This window comes from Halichoerus grypus, chromosome 6 (genome assembly GCF_964656455.1).
Source record: "Halichoerus grypus chromosome 6, mHalGry1.hap1.1, whole genome shotgun sequence".
In the NCBI taxonomy this organism is placed as follows: domain Eukaryota; kingdom Metazoa; phylum Chordata; class Mammalia; order Carnivora; family Phocidae; genus Halichoerus; species Halichoerus grypus.
The window spans coordinates 75,715,615-75,733,495 of NC_135717.1; the positions used below are offsets into that span (position 1 = coordinate 75,715,615).

Below are 17,881 nucleotides of genomic sequence, written 5' to 3' on the forward strand. Positions count from 1 at the left end.
TGGCTTCACAGACATGTGTTTCTTACCTCAGGGTGGGATCTTAAAATAAAAGGGACACAAAGAGGATGAGGCTTTTTTTTGTCTTTACTTTAGAGAAGGGGATATCACAGATCTGTAGAAGTCCTATTTCTTGTCACAGGTCAGTGACAGCAAATTAAAACTGGATTTCATGCCGCCTGGGTTCTCAGACTTTGCTTCTGGAGGATGACCAAATTATGCCCATCTCTCTCTAGCATCAGCATCTCTCTGATGAATTGAGAGTTTGTTCCACAGGATCTAAATCTAATTTACTGCAGTGTTCAAGCCCCGGCCTTTCGTGGCATGTATTGTTTTTATAATAGACCTTAATGGAGCAGAAGGTGGGGAATTATACAAATAGATGACAAAGCCTGATAGACAGACATGTCTGCCATTTGAAAACTCTTTAAGATTAATTGAAAAGGTCACCAAAGACATTGATTACTGAACTCATTCCTGTGGAGTGCTGAAGGAACTTCATGAGGGGCAGTCTTACTGATTCAAAAGTAATGAAAAGACCTAGATTAATAGGAGTCCTCACAGAGGTGGCATTATGTGACCTCTTTTTGGATTCTCAGACCCAATTCCAATGTAAGGGGATGGGGAGTCCCTCACCCCACCAACCCCACAACACCAAGCAAGTCTCTGACACCAACAGGGTATATGAGAATTCAGCTCAATTCTGACACTGTCTCCTCTGCCCAGAGATAGCATCAGATTCCACAGGTTAAGGGCTCAGGCCTAGAAGACTGCCCCTCATCCCCCACTTTAGACACCAGTCACAAGCCCCAGGCTGTTACTTGTGCTTCTGACCCACTAGCTACAGATTGGGGGTTCCAACAACCTCTTCCTTAGGTTCTTTTCATTTGCTAAAACGTCTCACAGAACTCAGGAAAACACTTAAGTTTACCAGTTTACTAAAGAATATGATAAAAGTTAGAAATCAACAGCCACATGAAGAGATACATAGGGCAAGGTCTGGAGAAAGGGCATAGAGCTTCCATGGGGCAACTCTCCAGGGGCGCACTGCTCTCCCTGTAGCTCGACATGTTCACCAACCTGGAAATTCTTCAGACCCCATCCTTTTGGGTTTTTATGGAGGCTTCATTGCAGTCATGTTTGACTAAGTCATTGGCCATTGTTTGATTCAATCTCCAGCCCTCTCCCCTGGAGAGTTGGGGAGTACCCTAAAAAGGAGGTACCCTCTAATCCCACAGTTCATCCTTCTGGCAACCAGCCCCTGCCCTTGGGTGGGGTCTAAAAGTTACTTGTACTACTACAACAAAAGACACCTTTGTCTAGGGAATTCCAAGTGTTTGGAGCTGAGTCAGGAACTATGGACCTAGACCAAATGTATAGGGGAAATATATTTGGTTTTCTGATATATATGTATGTCCATTACTACATTGGTAGGTAATTTTTGACTGAGGAGACAGTTGAAGATCCTTCAAGGTCCAGCCAGTAGATCCCCAAGTATTTTTGCCCATAGATTGTGTGCTCATCTTTGCCACATTCTCTTGAGGACATGGATGAAATGTAAAATGTTCCTCAAGGAGCTTACATTCTGATGGGCATGATAAGACAAGGGCACATGGAGCAACAACAGATGGTGAAGAGTATATAATTAAGGGCTAAGAGACAAAATATAGATTCTAACTTTGCAGAAGTTCAGAGGAGGAAGAAATTGATGAAGCTCCCAAGTTTTTAGGAATGACTGAACTGACCTTAGGCTAGACTCTGAGAGACAAGTATAAAATGTCTCAGTGGAGGAAGAGAGGGCGTACCAGGCAAGAGAATGACAGGAGCTCAGATGGGAATGACCATGACGTTGGGAGCAGATGAGGCAGGCCAGCCTGGCTGGGTGCATTGTTGTTGACTGGGGCGGGGAGGACAACAGATCTAAACAAGCTCCCCAAATTCTAACCCAAATGAATTTTTCATCAACCCAGCTCCTCCACAAAGGACCGATGAACTAGAGAAAAGAATGGAATTTTAGGGATCCTGAAGCTTTAGTCTGTTCTTTATCCACATTACTGTGTGACTCAGAAATCTAACTGAAGGGCCTCAGATAAGAAAAAGGGAAGTCATAGGCCGTTTGTAGGAGAAAAGAAGTAACCCAGGCACTGTGGTGGGCCCTCTAATACATACCATGTCCTTCTGTCCTCACAACAACCCTATACAGTAAGTAGTTTTATTATTGCAATTTTACAAATCAGGAAGCGAATTCAGAGAAGTCGTAAGTTCCTTGTTCAAGTTCACACAAAACTAGTAAGTGCTGGTTTGCACTGAATGACCTCTGGGATCCCTTCCAGGTCAGACATTGTGGGATTAGTGACTCTGGGCCTGTGTCAGCTCCACACTGGCAAATTGAGCATCTTACGCTTCAGAGAAATATCCATGTTTTACCCTTGTCCCTGATTAGTCTTCCTTTCAGCTCTTTTAAAAGGATGCAGTCTGCCCTAAAACTAAGCTCCTCTTTCTCTTGCCAAATACTAGCTTATTTTCAACTGCTGCCAGCTCTTTAGACAAGGACTCTAAATCAGACAGTGTGTCAAGTCTTTCCCTGTCATCTCAAGGAGAGAAAACCCACTACCTGCTAAGGTGGTCTGTGAAGGGCCACCATCGGTAGCAACAAGCCTGAAACAGTCCACTGCTCTCTTGTCTCTTCGAGTACTAACCACCCTGACCACCCTCTGCATCTTCCATTGGGACTACTGGTCTCCCTGCCTCCACCATTGCCCCCTACAGTCTGCTTCCACAAAGCAACCGAGGGATCTTAAAAGATGTAAATCAGATCTTTCCAGCCTCCTGCTTTGTACCCTTACTGTCTGCTGCAGTACAAATAGAATCCACTCAGGCTGAGAGCTTCGCTTGTCTACCCCGGCCTACATTTCCTCTCTGCTGCCAGCTAGCTCACTGTACTCCTGCCACATTGGTTTCTTTCCATTTCATAAACCTAATTAAGCCACTGCTACCTTAGGACTTTGCACTAGCTGTCTCCTCCCCTGAAATGCACTTCCCCCTAATCTTCACAGGGTAGGCTTCTTGTCATTCACAGCTTTGCTTGCATATTCCCTCCTCAGAGAGGCATTTGCAGACCCCCTGATCTGTGGTACTCATCATTACCTGATACTTATTCACACATTATCTGCTCTATCTGAGCAGAGACTAGTCTGTCTTCTTGACTGGAACATTCTCAGTGTTTAGATTAGTACTCCTATGATGGCATTCAGTGAGCTGTTGAATGAATGAGTCATGGCCCATTATGCCTTAAGCTTGCCCTTTAGCCATTTGTTTCCTCCCGATTTCTTTTTCTAGTCACTCCCATATTTAATTATCAAGATTTAATTTATTTAGACCATCTAAAATCAGTGGCTTGACAGAACCAACCATAATTTGTGGTTAGTTTATAACATTAGTGTGGCTGTATTCACTGATTGAGACAGGCATCATAGTGACTAAAGGTATAGACTTTGGAGCCAAGCTTCCTAGGTTCAAATCCTCTGTGAGATTTACAGAGTAGGGGACACTTAGGGCAGGTTACTTAACCCTTCTGTGCCTCACCTGGAAAAAGGTGGAGAGTAACAATATCTACCTTATTGAGTTCTGAGGACTAAATGAGTTGGTAGATATTATAATAGTTAGGATAGTATCTGGCACATGGTAAATGTTAGATAAAAATTAACTCTTTTTGTTATTAATCTAAGAAGTAAAAAGTACCATCATGTTGAGCTTGGGAAGGGGTTTGAGGAGATACATTAATTGAGTACCTGCAACACATAATGTGATTTCTCATTTACTTATCTCACCTTATGAGTATTATCTTCATATTCTACATGAAGAAACGTGTTTCAAAATCCTAAATAGTTCACATGGCTATTGAGTGCTTGAGACAGTATTTAAACTGAGATCTGACTTCAATGCTCATGTTCCCTCCATCACATTATACTGCATTTTTAGAGAAAACAATTTTCTGGACTTTTCTTGAAAATTACCTTATGGTTAGGTTTGGGACTTGTTTTGAAACCTAAGCCTCTTTCATTAATTTAGGATACTATAGCAGAATTCAATGAGGACTCCCTGGAGTTTAGCCTATTGAGTTGTATTTTAAAATACTAGGATTCTACTTAGTAGAAAAAAGCAAACTAATGCAGGGGGAAAAAAAATAGAAGAAAGGAATGAAAGTAACTATAACTATAGTTTTCTGATACTATAATAAAACAAGACTTGGTTATAAATAATAGAAACCCAAGTCAGATTAAAGTTGAAGCATTAGGTTTATATCTTCCTTGTAGATAGCATTCTCAGAGAAGGGCTGTCCTTTCTGTCTCACCATCCCTGAGCATCCCCCAGAATGGCTCTGGTTAGCCTGACTTAGCCACATGCTGTATCCTGGAGTGGGCTGGAAGAAAAGGGGATAGTCTTGACTGACCTATATGGGTCATATATTTATTCCTGTGGATAATGTTAGGCCACATGGTTGATAGCCCATCAGAATCACGTGGAGGAGGAAGGAGCATTTTTTAAAGAATAAGATACAGGCGCCTGGGTGGCTCAGTTGGTTGAGCGTCTGCCTTCGGCTCAGGTCATGATCCCGGGGTCCCGGGATCGAATCCCGCATCGGGCTCCCTGCTCGGCGGGGAGTCTGCTTCTCCCTCTGCCCCTCACCCTGGTCATGTTCTCTCTCACTCTCTCTGTCTCTCAAATAAATAAGTTTTTAAAAAAATAAGGAATAAGATACAAAACAGACAAAAAAGAAGCATATGATCCAAGCACTAATAAATTTTGTCTTGCCCTAATTACATTTTATCTTAGCCAAAATTCACAAAAGTGAGGGGCGCCTGGGTGGCTCAATCAGTTAAACATCTGCCTTAGGCTTAGGTCATGATCCCAGAGTCCTGGGATCACGCCCAGTGTCAGGCTGCCTGCTCAGTGGAGAGCCTGCTTTTCCTCTGCCACTCTCCTTGCTTGTGCTCTCTTTCTCTCTCTAATAAATAAATAAAATCTTTAGAAAAACATTCACAAAAATGAAATGGTTTATTACAGATTGTAAAAAGAGACTGTGTCTAAGCTGAAAAAAATAACCCATGATTCAACTCCCCTCATAGAGAAATCAGCAGTGAGATTGATGGTCCTTTGGCTATCAGTGTTCCTGACAATAGATGTAGCGTCTCTGAGTTCTGGTTAAGTGCCAATAGCTAGTGGGAAATTCTACTTCAGAAAACATGCTGTGTGTATGAATATTATTTGAAATTATGAAATCCATAAACTACATTTGCTAAAAGATTTAGTCAGTGTTGGGAGGCAGGGTACAGGTAAAAGAAGACAGAAGTCAGTTATTTTGAAGGAAAAGAGGAAGGATGTAGTAATCAGAGCACCAGCTCTGAAAAAGAAAGAAGGCCATCTCACCTTTATTTCTTTTGACTTTTACGTCCTCCCCTTTTTTCCCTAGCTTTATTGAGATATAATTGACACATAACTGTGTGTAAGTTTAAGGTGTACAGTGTGTTTATTTATACTTTTATAAACTGTAAAATGATTACCATCATAGTATTAGGTACCATCTGCATCGTATCACATAGTTACTAATTTTTTGTGTGTGGTGAGGATTTTTTCTTTTTTTAAAGATTTATTTATTTATTTATTTGCAAGAGAGAGAGAGAGAGCGTGCGTGCGCACACACGTGTGCCCGCGAGTGGGGGTGGGGGGAGAGAATCTCAAGCAGACCTGTGCCCCCCACCGCCCCATTCCGCTGAGCACAGAGCCCAGCGCAGGGCTCGATCTCATGACCCTGAGATCACGACCCAAGCCGAAACCAAGAGTCAGATGCCCAACTGACTTAGGTGACCAGTGACCAGCCACTCAGGTGCCCCTGTGGTGAGAACTTTTAAGGTCCATTTTCTTTGCAATATTCAAGTATATAATACAGTATATATACTGTATATAACTATAACCACCATGCTGTACATTAGATCCCCAAGCTTATTAATCTTATAACTGGAAGTTTGTACCCATTGACCAGTATCTCATCATGTTCCCCACCCCTTAACCTCTGGCAACCACCATTCTGCTCTCTGTTTCTCTGAGTTTGTCTTTTTTAAATTCCACATATAAGTGAGATCATACAGTGTTTGTCTTTCTCTGACTTAACTTCACTTAGCATAGTACCTTTAAGGTCCATCCAAGTTATTACAAATGGCAGGATTTCCTTCTTTCTCATAGCTGAATAATAATCTGTTGTGTATATATACCACATCTTTTTTATCCATTCATTCATTGACAGACACTTAAGGTTATTTCCATATTTTGGCTGTTGTAATGCTGTAATGAACATTGCAGATAACTACAAGATCCTGATTTTCAGTTTCTTTGAGTATCTACCCAGAAGTGGAATTGCTGGATCATATGGTAGCCCTATTTTTCATTTATTGAGGAACCTCCGTACTGTTGTCCATAGGGGCTGTACCAGCTTACATTCCCACCAGAAGTTCATTAGGGTTCCCTTTTCTCCACACCTTCACCAACACTTAACTCTTCTCTTTTTTATTTTTTTATTTTTTTTAAGATTTTATTTATTTATTTGAGAGAGAGAGAGAGAATGAGAGAATGAGAGAGACAGCACATGAGAAGGGGGAGGGTCAGAGGGAGAAGCAGACTCCCCGCCGAGCAGGGAGCCCGATGCGGGACTCGATCCAGGGACTCCAGGATCATGACCTGAGCCGAAGGCAGTCGCTTAACCAACTGAGCCACCCAGGCGCCCTTAACTCTTCTCTTTTTGATGATAGCCATTATAACTGGTGTGAAGGGATAGCCTGTGGTTTTGATTTGCATTTCCCTAATGACTAGTAATGTTGAGCACCTTTTCATCTACCTATTGGACACTTGCATGTCTTTTTTGGAAAACTGTGTCTTCAGTTCTGCCTATTTTTAAATCAGGTTGTTAGTTTTTTTGCTGTTGTATGAGTTCTTTACATATTTGGATATTAACCCTTTGTCGGACACATGATTTGCCTTTTCTCCCATTCTGTAGGGAGAAATATTGCCTTTTCGTTTTATTGATTGTTTTTTTACTGTGCAGAAGCTTTTTACTTTGATGTAGTTCCACTTCTATAGATTTTACTTTTGTTGTTTGTGCTTTTGCACAAATCACTGCTGAGAGGGTCAGTGTCAAGGAGCTTTTCCCCTGTTTTCTTGTAGTTTTGTGGTTTCAGGCCTTACACTTAAATCTAATTTAATCCATCTCAAGTTCGTTTTTGTGAGCGGTGTAAGATAGAGGTCCAATTTCATTCTTCCGCATGTGGTTATCCAATTTTCCCAACACCATTTATAGAAGAGACCATCCTTTCCCCATCAAGTATGCTTGGCTCTCTTCTCAAACTGGGATTTATTTCCGGGTGTTCCATTGGTCTGTGTGTCTGTTTTTATGCCAGTGCCATATACTATGTTGATTATTATAGCTTTGTGATATAGTTTGAAATCGGGAAATATGATGCCTCTGGCTTTGTTCTTCTTTCTCAGTATTGCCTTAGCTATTCAGGGTCTTTTGTGGCTCCATACAAATTTTAAGATTTTTTTCTATTTCTGTGAAAATGCCGTTGGAATTTTGATAGAAATTGCATTGAATCTATAGATGGTTTTGGGTAATATGGACATTTCAATAATATTAATTCTTCCAATCCACAAATATGGATATCTTTCCATTTGTTTGTATCTTCTTCAATTTTTTTTATCGAGGTCTTGTAGTTTTCAGTGTGTTGATCTTTCACTTCCTTGATTACATTTATGCCTAAGTATTTTATTTTTTTGATGCTAGTGTGAGTGGGATTGTTTACTTTTTCAGATGTTTTGTTGTTAATGTATAGAAACAACTGCTTTCTATGTGTTAATTTTTGTATCCTGCAATTTTACTGAGTTATTGATTAGTTCTGGTGGCATTTCAGTGGAGTCTAGTCTAGGATTTTCTACATGTAAGATCATATCATCTTCAAACAAAGATAGTTTTATTCCTTTCTTATTTGGATGCCTTTTATTTCTTTCTCTTACATGATTACTCTGGCGAGGACTTCTAGTACTTTGTTGAATAGGAATGGTGAGAGTGGGCATCCTTGTGTTCCAAATCTAAGAGGAAAACTTTTCAAACTTTCACCTTTGCGAATGATGTTGGCTATGGGTTTGTTGTATATGGTCTTTCTTGTACTGAGGTATGTTACTTCTATAACCTAGTCTGTTGAGTGTTTTTATCATGAAAGAGTATTACACTTTGTCAAATGCTTTTTCTGCATCTGTTGAGATCACATGAATTTTATCTTTCATTCTGTTCATGTGGTGTATCACATTTATTGATTTGTGTATATTGAAACATCCTTGTTATTCCAGGGATAAATCCCACTTTGTTGTGGTGAATGATTGTTTTAATGTGCTGTTGAACTGGGTTTCCTAGTATTTTGTTGAGAATTTTTGCATCTATGTTCATCAGGGATATTGGTCTGTAATTTTCTTTTCTTGTCATATCCTTATCTGGCTATGGTATCAGGGTAATGCTGGCCTTGTAAAATAAGTTTGGGAGTATTCCCTCCTGTTTAATATTTTGGAAGAGATTGAGAAGGATTGCTGTTAATTCTTCTTTAAATGTTTGGTGGAATTCACCAGTGAAGCCATCTGGTCCTGGACTTTTCTGTTTGGGGATAGTTTTGATTACTGATTCACTCTCCTCACTCAGTATTGGTCTATTCAGATTTTCTCTGTCTTCATGATTCAGTCTTGGTATGTTATATGTTTCTAGGACTCTGTTCATTTCTTCTAGGTTATCCAGCTTGTTGGTGTATAATTATACATAGTAGCTTCTCGTGATCCTTTGTATTTCTGTAGTATCAGTTGTAACGTCTCTTCTTTCATTTCTGATTTTGCTTATTTGGGTCTTTTGAATTAGTATAGTAAAGGCTTGTCAATTTTGTTTATCTTTTCAAAAAGCCAGCCTTTAGTTTTCATTGACCTTTTTTATTGGTTTTCTGGTTGGATTCTCTTATTTAAACTTTGAGAACAGGAAAGTTCATTTGTCAAAGGAGTACCTTCTGCAAATGAAAAGGATAAATGGGATTACTCCGTTTCAACAGTTTCTATAATAGGGTCTATCCTTTAATTTTCAAAAGCCTTGGCTCTTTAAAGTGGGAGTAAGGAAAGAGCCAAGAAAAAATGACCTTTTGTGACTGACTCCCACTACTGGTGTCATGGGAAAAGCCAAGATCATTGTTTTTCAAACTTGGGACCACACCTGCAAAAGAAAATACATGTTACATTAGGACTCAATAAACACATGTAGACACAACTAAAAGCTGTAAGGACCAATACTTTGATTATGCCACTGTGCACTTTAATGCATTTTATTCTGCTTCATTCTATTCACAGTCTATTGCAGGATTGTTTGATTTGGTTTTGTATTGTTTTTAATGCTGATCCTGACCCGCTAAGGGGTCATAAGGCTGGCTTGTGAATGGTTGCAGGAGAAGGGAGCAGCAGAGGGGGTCCAGTCAGAGCCAGTGCTCAATGCTCCCCCACCCCCTACAGCCTTCACGCCTCCACCCTGCGCTTGTGTTCATTCTTAGTTTCCCCAGAAATGGTAGCAGCTTTCCATGTGACCACATCTTTGTTCTGCACACACTGCCACTTTGTTCACTGGCCCTGCCATGCAAGCTTCACATCTTTGCTCTGGGCGCTGATTGGGTGATAGCTCAATGGCCTTCACATATCCCAAAGAAATCCCCTCCCCCTTCGGGCAAAGGGGAGAGGAGGACTGAAATCAAAGTTTATAGGGAGGGTTTGGCCACCCTGGACAAGAAGCCTGGGCATTGGTGACAGCGCCCTGTGGCTAGAGGAGATAGACAGGAGTGTGCTAAGACCAAGGAGTCAAGTTCAGAATTAAGAGTCTCGCTCACTTCCTTTTCCCCGGCCTCTTGCTGCCTACAGGTAAATTCTACTGCAAACCACACTACTGTTATCGACTCTCCGGCTCCGCACAGAGGAAGAGACCAGCAGTGGCTCCTCTCTCTGGAAAGGTAATGATGATCCATCTGTAAGTTGGGGAGAAGCAGCAGGTGCATTTTAGTGTGGTGACAGGTGAAGTGCGGTTGGCCAGGCCTGCTAAATGGCCACTAAATTGCCTTTCTTGTGAATGGGAAGGGCCTGAGAGACAGTCACAGTCCAGTGGGGGAGGAAACCAACTTTTCGAGTATAATCTTGATACTGTAGCATTTCACTAAGGTAATGTTCCATCCACCACCTGAGTCAGATTTGAGAGATTATGTTAGACCCTTCTGTTTATATAAAAGAAGACTTTAGTCATTGTAAATAAGCATCTTTCTGAGAAAAGGACACCCTGCAAAGGAACATGGCTATAAATAATCTGCTCTGCTTGTCAATTCCTTTAACTTTCTTTATTCTGTGAATTACTTATCTAAGTACCTTTTTTCCTTCTTACTTTTTTTTTTTTTTTTTTTTTTTTTAATGAGAGTAGCTCCTCCACTTGTCTTTGTGAAGGTGAACTGGGTATTCCCTTCACTACAGGATGTTACCTTGTCAGCTTGCAGGCTTACTAACCCATCCTGGAGAGGCTTTTGTTGACTGCAGAGGGACTTGCAGGGAAAGGAAACTTATTCCAAGGTGGACCTAGATTTTGACTCCTAGCAATTTCCCCATGAAGTCTATCCTGGATTTTTAAAGAAAGACTGACTATGTGAAAAATACAGTCTGGATTGACTGGTGAGAGCAGCGAACTAGCCAGGCAGGGGCCATTGCCTTCTGAGATTTTAGTGCTTCAGTCAGTCACTCTTCTTCTTCTTGCGGACTTTCCTAGGAGGCCAGAGAAGCCCTGCAGGATGGCCCGACTGTGGACGCAAATGGACGGGCCAGTGCCATGGCCAGCCCTGCTGAGAGAACCCCAGGTAGCCTCACTTCCTTGTTTGGCTGGGTGGTGCGTCACTCTCTCGGCCTCTGTGACAAGGCCAAGGGGATGAGCCAGCACCTCCAAAGCAACATTTCTTCGATTGGGCATCAAGTGGCCCAAAACCCTTTGGACTCCTTTTTCATGTGCCAGCTGCTTGCGTTCGGAGTCCCCTTTCTCTATGGCCTGTCGGAGGTGCTGGTACAAATCCGAGGGGAGTTGCGCTGGCAGACCGTGAGCCAGTAGGGGCGCCATCTGGTGAGCATCAGTAATGTCCATTCCCAATCTCAAAGTATTGTTGCTGGGGCCCGGGAGCCTGTCCGCACCCATAAGACACACTGGGGTGGTCGGTCCAGGCCCCATCCATGTAGACAGGAATTCAGAACAGGCTGCTTGCCAGAGTCCCAGGGCCTTCTTGTTTTGGACTCCTTGGACAACTTGGAATTGTAATAAGGCCCCATGATCTGGATTTGTGTTCACCTACACTTGAAATTCTTGCATCCCACTCCCTATTTAGGTATCTACATAAGCTGACACTGCACTTCCGTTTGACGTGTAACCACTATAGGTCATGCCCTGTCCTAATCACTTTGGGGCATTTGAACTTCTAATGAGGACCAAACCCTAATTTGTTCCATTTCCACTAATCATTTCCTTGTGTCAGGAAGTGAATGACACTATCCCTACCTCTGAAAACACATTTATTCTGGTGTTTAACTCATGGGCTCATGGACATTAGATTTGTTGTGAAGAATTGTAGTTTTTTTTCCTTAAAATTGCCTCTCTCTGCTCCGTGTCAAGCCAGCCTGTAAGATATGTCCCCAGTTCCACAAACTGCTGGGTGGTCCCAATACCCCCAGGGCAGCCACAGACTATATTACAACCCAGGGTCATTGTGTGGGTGAGAGAGGAAGTCAACAGGCCATGTTTCTGCTTCTCACACTTTTTCTGTCTTTAACAGCAGATAGATCTCAAGCAACCATTTACAAACTCATGAAAATTACCATATAAAAACTAGAGATTATCAGCTAATGCTAGAAACTGTGGAGGAGTTGGTAGTGAAATTTCCATAATGGGAAAAGAGAAGAATTACCCACTCTACTTTCAAATGAGAGGTTTTCAGAGTTGCTTCTTTCCCTGTGCTTAAGAATTAGAGAAAGGGAGAATGTGCCCCGAGAGGGCAGCGATTTAGAGGCTAAGGCCCAGCAAACCCCAGCTGAGCTAGGTGAATTTAGCTTCTGCTCCTATGTGTGGCCACATTAAAATCCAGGGAAGCTTTTTAAGTGCACTGTGAATTGGACCAACATTTTATAGCAATGTTTATGCCACGAATGACTTTGAAACCTATAGCTTCGAAACCCTTTATAATCTGTCTTTCCCATGAAATGCTGGCAGCCTTTTGCAGTTGACACTCTCAGAGCACAAGGGGGAAGTGCTGGTAGCGAAAAATCACCAAAGGGATCTAGACAGAGACTTAGGCTCTGGGGTCTAGAATGTTCATTTGACCAGGTGAGAGCACACCCTCATCAGTCTGGGTCTTGTTCCAGCAGAGATGGATTTCCCAAGGAACTTGGCCACTCAGCAAAACAACTCAGAGAAATGAAACTTTCTTTTTCAGTATCAAGTACAGAACATTCTTTTAAAAAATTTAAACACAATGAAGTTCAGGTCGTTTCTGAGCAAGCCAAGTTTTGTTCACTTTCCCCTGTGGCTCAGTTTGCCATTCTTACTGTCTAGTTTGAAGGCATAATGGATTTAAAGTTTCCATAGAGAAGGAGAGGAATATTCTACAAAGCAAGGATAGAAGATAAGCGTTTGACAATGTAGTTAAAGACTCAACCAAGAAAGAATCAAATCCCTGAGGACGTCTCAGCCCCTATGGTTCATGATTCTGAAGGTGACTTGCCTGTTCTAGCACAAGGGGTTCAAGATGTGCATCCCAGTGGGATCCCTGTTGAATCCCTAACATTAATGAGGCAGGCACTGTCCCCCCACTTTAATGCAGCTTAGGGCTAATGGGGTTCAGTTAGTATCTGCCTCTGGGGACTTGGGCTTTTGGAAATGACAGCCCTGAGTCTGAACATGCGCCAAAGCCCCAGCACTTCCCCTACGAGGTGTCTAATTCTTCCTAGCCTCTACAGAAAAGGAACAGAATCATGGGTGGTATTTTATAGTTGGCATGAAGTAGATTTCTTTTTTTTCTTTTGATAGGGATGTCTTTCTTTAAATCTCAAACTAAAGCTTTGATTAGTTAACTGGAATTTCCTTTTGAAAAGCTTCAGAAAACTCAGGTATTTCAGGGTTCCAGAAACGTGTCCTCGATAACAGTCATTAACCCAGATCCATGGTACATCTCCTCTCCTGCACTCTAGACAAGAAAAAGCTGTAAATGAATGAACTTGATTTCACTGTGTATATATAAGCCATCCTCCTAGACCCATATCCCCCAGAAGGCAGAGCTGGAAAAACTATGGCTGTAGCTGGCACTTAACCCTGCTGTGTGTTTGCTCTGGGCCACCTCTGTGTTTGTGGCAGTGCCCTCTTTCCCCCTTATGCCAAAATTACTGCTGTTGCCAAAAAAACCAAACAACTCACAAATTGAAAGAACCTACTCCAGGCCTGCTTTGCAGTGTTGTCTCTCTCTGGTGACCTAATCTGTAACTGCTGCTAATTTAGTGTTTGGAGGCAGACATTGTTTACAGTACTGTTGTTTATCATGTGCTTTTAATATAGAAACCCTCTTTTCTGTTCCCAAAATCTGTAAATGCTTTGTTTCCAAGCTTCGTATACTTACTGCTATAGATTAGTGGACCTGGCACAGATTTTCTACCCTGGCCTCCTAGTACCTGCACTGACTTTAAGAAAAGTTGGGACAACAGGTAGAGAAAGAAAAACCCCAAATGAGATATTTTCTCCTTGGACATAAGACCCTCAATTGCAGGTTTTTTGGATCCTTTCTTTGTTTAGAAGAATCCCCTTTATATTTCATATAGAGGATAATAAAAAATGAAGCATAAAGGTTATGGGGAATCATAAGGGAAGAGAAGAAAAAGCTTTTCTTGTAATACTGGCAACAGAGATGGGATGGAAAAGACAGTCTTAACTTTAAAAGCCACATAGCAGTTAACAAGAGGCAAATGCCTGCTCCCTGTCCCTAGACAACCCTTGCATGATCACCATTAGGTTCTATAGTTTGGGTGCTAAATGGGCCAGAATAGCCATGCGATACAAGGAATTCCGTGCAATCCTGGGGTTCCTGCCTGTCAGGACAAAGTTAGGAAATCTCACTGCTTCCCAAGCCCTCTCCCCTTATAGGCATTTCTGGAAAACCTCTTAGTAGAGCAAAGAGAATTGTGCAGTCCAGCTTAACTCCCCAGCCCTCCCCCAAGAGTCGTAGTTTAAAAAAAAAAAAGAGTCAGTTTGATGGTGATGTGTAAATATTTATACATATACACATGTATATTTATATAGGTGTAATTTCATATATACAAGTAGATATTTATTTATCGTGTCCTAAATAATTATAACCATAATAATGAAGCTGTTTCTGAAGCTTCTTGTTCCTTGGTTCTGGAAACCAAGGGAGCTTTTCCAGTCGGAACCGTGTCCCTGGGCTGGCTTAGAGTTCTGGTCAGGGTTTGGAGGGAACAGAGCAAGCCAGCACACGTGTGGACGTGGAGACTTTGGGGGCGGGGGCTGGTTATCTCAGAAAACGAGCAGTACACGGCCCCAACCTCAGAAAGTACATTGATTCACGAGCAGACTAGGAAAGCAGGGGTTCTGTTGCTCACGGACTACCACAGAGAAGCAGACCCCCCACCCCACCCCCCTTCCCTCTGTTTTGCTTCCAGGCGTGTGTATCACTGGGTTAGGTACTGCAGCTTCCTTCTGTCTCTTGGTGTTCGGTGTGTCTCTGTAGGGCAGTGGACCGTTCTTTGTCCCCCCAAATGGGCCTCAGCATGGCCTTGAAGGCCTGACCAGCGGATTAAGGGGTTCCCTTTTTCCTGGGCCATTCAGCTTGGGGTGGAGGTCAGGGTAGAGGTTGGGGGGGGTGGCAGCCAGCCAGGTTCCCACGGCCATGGTACAAAGACACCGTAGCAAGGGAGGACGCGCTGTGCCAAGGAACGCATCACCTGTCCGCTTCTGGCCTTCCCTAAAGCCTTTACTTTTGCCCTTGTTTTTAATCTGTGCTGTGAGTTTTTGGTGTGTTTCTTTGTGAGTTTTTTAATTTAATTGTGTAACTTTGTTTTTGCCGTTACTGTGAAACTAAGGTGATATGCTTTTAATTTTTTTTAACAAATGTTACCGTTCTTATTTAAGAGAATAAATTCCAAACAATCTTCAGGTTTCTGAGTTTTTCTTTTCCTTCCCTTTTTCCTGTTTGGAGGGTGGGAAAGGGGTTAGCATAGGCAGGTCTCAAGAGTGGGCCTGAAAGCCATTGTGCCTGAGGACTGTCACTTCTGAGGTGGGGTCAGGAGAGAGTGTGGATGTATTAAAATGGGGAAATGGGGTGTTTATACCTAAGATACAGATTGTCATTAACAGAAAGGCCTCTGTTCACGGGGGTTGGCGTGGTGGAAGACATTTTGTTCTGCAGCAGCTACAGGTAGAAAAGAGTGAAAAGGTGCCCCCTGTGCCCCACATCCAGTCAGCCAGTGTGAGGGACTTGCGGGCTAGAGCAGATGACGGGATAGAAATTCCCCAGAACCCATGTCTGCCATGGGGAAACGGAGCCAGATGCTTGCCTTTCCTGTTCCTGACTCTGGCAGGCTGCTCTGGGGACCTGGGAACAGTTATATTTCTCTGTTTTGAGGCTTTTGCCTGGGCACAGTGACCTTGCTCCTGGTGACATTGAAGATTCTTGTTCTTTTCCCAGCTGATGTCTCTCTCATGCTATCTTTGCTATGACCTGGACGCTGAGCTAGGCTGTCCAGTTCTCCTTGGCCACTCACCCTCAAGCCAGGAGAGATGAGCCTATTGCCTTCTCACACACACTGCTGTGACCTTAGCAGTGGTGGCCTCTTCTACCATGTCGGCACGCTGACCACAGTGGCACAGCCCAGCTTTGGTGTTAAATTGGGCCAAAAGGGGGCACCTGGTGGGGGAGCACTCAGCACCAGCTCTGCTCCCACTAGCTCTAGGAAATTGGGTGTCTGTTGTTAAAAAGGCCTGCCTGGCCTTCTCTACTCAGAAGCAGCCCACTTAGGACTCAGAGTTCTCAGGCTTACCCACAGAATAGAGAAACAGAGTGCTGGGTTCTCTTGGCATTCTAGATTATCAGACCCCCCTGTCAGGGAGGGTCTGCATCCTTACATAGCTTACTGCTCTGTCAGAACACTGTTGGTACCATTTTAATCCTCAGAGCATTGCTGGTTCAGAATTTATCACAACAGAGAGTTTGAGTCCTCATTCCCACCCCCTCCCCCAAGTCTGTAGTCTGTTGCTCCCCTTTCTCTGAAATAAGTCCGTCAGTTTCCTGGTGCCTGCAAAAAAGGCTGGGAGAAAAAAAACTGGGTTGTGGGGGATGCAGTAAGCAACAGTGAATCAATTGACTAAGAATTGGTAAGGATAGATATATGTATATAATTTTCAGATTTTAGACCTTTGCTTCCGTTGTCTTTCCCATGCCCCCGTAATAAAGGGGAGGAGAGCCAAGATTGTTTAGAACAGTATACTGAAGCATCTAACAGGAAGGCGCTGACAACGGATGTGATTCTGTGCCACCCATTGTGAAGACCCTGGACAATTCCCTTTGGGTCTCAGTTTCTTTCCGAAACTTCTTGAAATCCATTCTCTCTCTCTCTCTCTCTCTCTCTTTTTTTCTCATAAATTCCCTGGAGATGTCCCTAATTGAGATACTCCCTAGGAGAATCCTGTGGTGTAGACGTGGAAGCAGTACGGGCAATGAAAATGGGCTACTCTCTATTTTCATACTGAAAAAAAAGGGCAAGATAATGCCATGTAGGACCCAGGTCCTACAGGTGTCCCCCTTGAGGAACAAATAGAAGAAAAATGCCCATGTAGGGCTGTCTTAAATGTAACAGCTAGGCGGAGATTTCAGGAAGAATCCTCCCCGAATCCCAGTCCCTTTCACAAACCTTCAAAACCTTATCAAGACTCCAAAACCAGTCCTTACCTTGGAACTCAGATCCAGCCAAGCACCCAGCAAGTGCCAACAAGTAGATTAGTCATAACGAAATGAGGGGGAGGGACGTCAAATTGGCGCTTCCTGTCTAGGTTAAGCCATGGGGTTGCTGTGTTGCTCTTCTGCTCCTCTCTCTCTCTCTCTCTCTCTCTCGTCACTGCCCACAATTCTCAGCTGTGTGTGTTGGCCGTTGATGCCTCTTTCTTCACAATTGCTCCTTGTCTCTTCAGCATGTACATTCTGGAGGGGGTAGGCTTTTGCGCAGAAACACCTTCTATACACCGGAGAAGACAGGCGGGGCTCCAGCATATGTGACTCCTTCAATTACTTCCAGGTTTCACCAGCCACATGAGCACCATTTCCTTTTTTTACTTCCTGTGGGTCAACTCCCACATAGCTTTGCATAGTTTAGGAACATTTTGAATATTTCTGAGGCAGTTTTATAGGCCCTCAAGAAGGACAATGGGCAAAAGGTTGAGTCACTGCCAACACCCAAACCCTAACTCAAGCTAACTAAACTCGACCTTGCCTTTGATGTTGTTCTTTTCCTCCCAACCTGTATGCACAAGTATAGTTAGAGGGCTCCCAAAATGTGAAAAAAGCTCCCAGCCCTCACAGAGGCCCCTCATTGGCACGAAAGGGGGAGTTTAGGGAATACACTTCAACAGAAAGGGAGTCCAGGGCCCCCGCTCTGCCTGGCTACAGAACAGAGTCTCTTGGGGCCATGCTAGGAGAATTACTAGAAAAATTCTTACAGTTGAGTCCCTTTCTATTGGCTTCTT

General features: G+C 43.0%; 1 protein-coding gene and 1 long non-coding RNA gene across 18 annotated transcripts in view; one reads left to right on the top strand and one right to left on the bottom strand.

Annotated features, from left to right (window-relative positions):
• MICAL3 (microtubule associated monooxygenase, calponin and LIM domain containing 3) overlaps nt 1–17,881 on the top strand; it is a 270,467-nt gene that overhangs the window by 187,331 nt on the left and 65,255 nt on the right. For all 17 annotated transcript variants that reach the window (XM_078075384.1, XM_078075389.1, XM_078075383.1 and 14 more), the window contains 2 exons: nt 9,982–10,070; nt 10,868–10,955. In XM_078075384.1, coding sequence (XP_077931510.1) covers nt 9,982–10,070; nt 10,868–10,955 — 177 coding nt within the window. The remainder of the gene's footprint in view (nt 1–9,981; nt 10,071–10,867; nt 10,956–17,881) is intronic.
• Nucleotides 16,291–17,390, bottom strand: LOC118542369 (uncharacterized). Its single transcript, XR_004920548.2, has 2 exons — nt 17,091–17,390; nt 16,291–16,449 (listed from the first exon to the last, which is right to left on the bottom strand). It is a non-coding gene; the product is annotated as an uncharacterized LOC118542369 (long non-coding RNA).